This window comes from Brachyistius frenatus, unplaced genomic scaffold (assembly GCF_029030835.1).
Source record: "Brachyistius frenatus isolate BFR_SWC_R1_liver_20210118 unplaced genomic scaffold, ASM2903083v1 Contig_173, whole genome shotgun sequence".
Classification (NCBI taxonomy): domain Eukaryota; kingdom Metazoa; phylum Chordata; class Actinopteri; family Embiotocidae; genus Brachyistius; species Brachyistius frenatus.
In genome coordinates this window covers 782,898-785,375 of record NW_027210772.1, presented here as the reverse complement: position 1 = coordinate 785,375, position 2,478 = coordinate 782,898, and the positions used below count along the sequence as shown (strand labels likewise).

General features: G+C 45.7%; 1 protein-coding gene across 1 annotated transcript; it reads right to left on the bottom strand.

Annotated features, from left to right (window-relative positions):
* Positions 1-580: 580 nt before the first annotated feature.
* On the bottom strand, positions 581-2,478 carry rgs16 (regulator of G protein signaling 16). The gene is made up of 5 exons (XM_069717372.1): positions 2,318-2,478; positions 2,014-2,097; positions 1,855-1,916; positions 1,502-1,668; positions 581-1,402 (listed from the first exon to the last, which is right to left on the bottom strand). Exons 1-5 carry the CDS (start codon positions 2,356-2,358, stop codon positions 1,187-1,189), a joined length of 570 nt encoding a protein of 189 aa, XP_069573473.1. The 5' UTR covers positions 2,359-2,478; the 3' UTR covers positions 581-1,186.

The following is a 2,478-nucleotide window of genomic DNA, read 5'->3' as shown; positions in this document are numbered from 1 at the left end:
CTGCCTTATTTGGTTTGGTCGCAGCTGTGCGATCATTTATTACCTGCAGTTGATTGTGCCGGTGCAAACAGTGTCTGAGGTGATAATAAAAGTTTTATAACTCTTCCTATTACGTTAATGCTGTCACATCATCTCCTGCGCTTCCTGTTTGCTAGAAAGCTTCTTCCTATTGACACAGTACGGGACGAAACAAAAAAAGCGTCCCGGAGCGAGAGGGTGCCGACATCGTCCGAGCTCTTTATGACGCCGGGCGGAGCAACGTTTCCAAGGAATAGCACCAGCTGCAGGATACCTCATAACGGAGGGCAAACATGTCCCCGTCATTTCTGCATCAGATAATATGAATGATTAAAAAACATGCAGACTCTGCAGGGTACGTTCAAACTTCACCTGGCCGTGTTTCCATTCAGTGTTATAATCTGTCACCAGATGAGATATTTGAGACACTTGTGAGGCTAAAAGTGAAATGACTGTGTTATGTTGTTTTTTTTCATTATGTGTGTTATGTTGTAAATAAGATATTGGGGTCTCTCCTTAAACCCCATAGATACAAATGAATTATAAGGACAACACATTTTATTGGATTTTTCAGACTTTATTTTTCAAATAATTTAAGTTTGTTTGCTGATACGTAAAAAAAACAAAAACACAACAGGGATATAAATATAATAATAACTATAAATTAAAATTGCACAATGTTTTCGTCTTCGTTTGGTAAAAATGCAACAAACATATTACAGGCAAATAAATACAAATTCAATAAAACACCCCAGGTCACAAACGGTGTACGACTTTGAGGGACATTGCACGTCACAACCACAAAAGTTTGCCGAAAGGCAAAGAAAAGTGCATTTTCCAACTCCTGCTGCTTGTTTGATGTCACTCAAGTCTGTTTCACTGAACTCCGAACTCCTTCTGCATCGACACAACGGTCCACTCGAAAGGCAACCGACCCCTCAGCTTTGCCTCCATTTTTCCTCTTCACTCCTTCCTTGTCTGTTTTTTTCCCCAAGAGACAGAACATGCCCGTCCACCGGCCCCCCGTCTCACGGGGACCTCTGCGACGGTGTCGGCACCGGCTTTTCGCGATGCGGCGCTCCTCAAAGCGCTGCACCTCTTCCGCTGTCTCAAATTTTTAAGGCGACCACGAAACGCTCCCTTTTCAACGGGCCCTCGCTGACAGATTTCACGCCTTCTTCTCCTGCTGGGGCGGCTTGGTGGCCTTGGCGCTCGGCTTGGCTTGGCACACTAGATCCCTGTAGGCCGGAGAGCGGAGGAAGCGAGGGTAGCAGTCTTTGGCCATGAGCATGTAGATTTTGTGCTGGGCCATGTCGAAAGATGAGGGTGAGGGGGCCTGCAAGTTGTCTTTGGTGATGTCGCGGGTTTCGTGGTCGATATTAACCTACAAAAAGAAGGGGGGTGGGGGACAACATATTAGTTTCTATTTATCCGATGTCGGCGAGGACGGATCAGCTGTGAGAGTCACCGGGTGTCTCCTTACCTCCCGGGGAGCTTCGCTGCCGATGAATTCATCGTAGATCTTCTTCGCTTTAGCGGGGAGTTTAGCAGGACACTTGGTGCTCCTGTAATCCTCGCAGGCAAAGTAGAACGCAATGTTCTCCTCGCTGAACTCGGATACCAGGAAGGCTGTGAAGGCACACAATCCATCTGAGGAGAGAGGAAATTTGATTACTTATGGTACACAGTGAGCCGGTGGGGGGAGGGCGGGGGGACGCCACGTTTATGTGTGTGTGTGTGTGTGTGTGTGTGCAGTTTACTGGCATTTAAATGCACTTTATTGGTGTGCAAACGTGGCAATAAAAAAAAAAAAGAAAAATGTAAAGATGAACTTACATTTGCTTGACAGGAGTTTTTCAAAGGACTCTTTCCACCTACGGCACTCCTCGAGGGTTGGCCTGGAAACAGACAAAGCGTGGTTAGATTTATGTAACTTCGTTTCTCAAGCTGGCATAAATACACACAGTGGTGACGTGTTGAATAAGCGATGCTTACTTATTTTTCCCTATTTTGCAAGAAGATAGGTTCCAGCTGGGTTTTTGCAAAATGCTTCCCAGTCTTGCTTTCAGCTCCTTGGCTCTAAAACAAACAAAAAAGAAAAACAGGTTAGATGCATTTTTGATAATAAAAAAACATATCTGTGCATTAAAATCTGAACGCAAAGTATATCCTAAAACTGATTCAGCTCTTTAAATGCTCACACACAGACGCACAACAACGAATTAGCGGAGCTGCTTTCTGTATTGTACAATCGCCCCCCAAAAAAACCATCAGCGTGTTTGCCTGGAGCTGGATGTACCTTTCCAAGCAGCAGGTTGGCAGTGATAGTCCTTTACACATAGCAGCAGGTTGGAGCTGGTCGGAGGTGACGACTCGGTTCAGCTTCGGTGCCCGAAATATCCGTTTGGTGAAAAGCTCAGGGAGGGGAGCGAGATGGTCTGTGTCTGATGCAGAGCCAGA

Bases quoted from the DNA above. Each gene is read 5' to 3' on its own strand.
- rgs16 (XM_069717372.1), bottom strand. From the start codon at position 2,358: ATGTGTAAAGGACTATCACTGCCAACCTGCTGCTTGGAAAG. The intron at 1,917-2,013 runs GTAAGCATCGCT...GTCTGTTTCCAG, and splicing joins TGCAAAATAGGGAAAAATAA to GCCAACCCTCGAGGAGTGCC. The intron at 1,403-1,501 runs GTAAGGAGACAC...TTCTTTTTGTAG, and splicing joins GCAGCGAAGCTCCCCGGGAG to GTTAATATCGACCACGAAAC.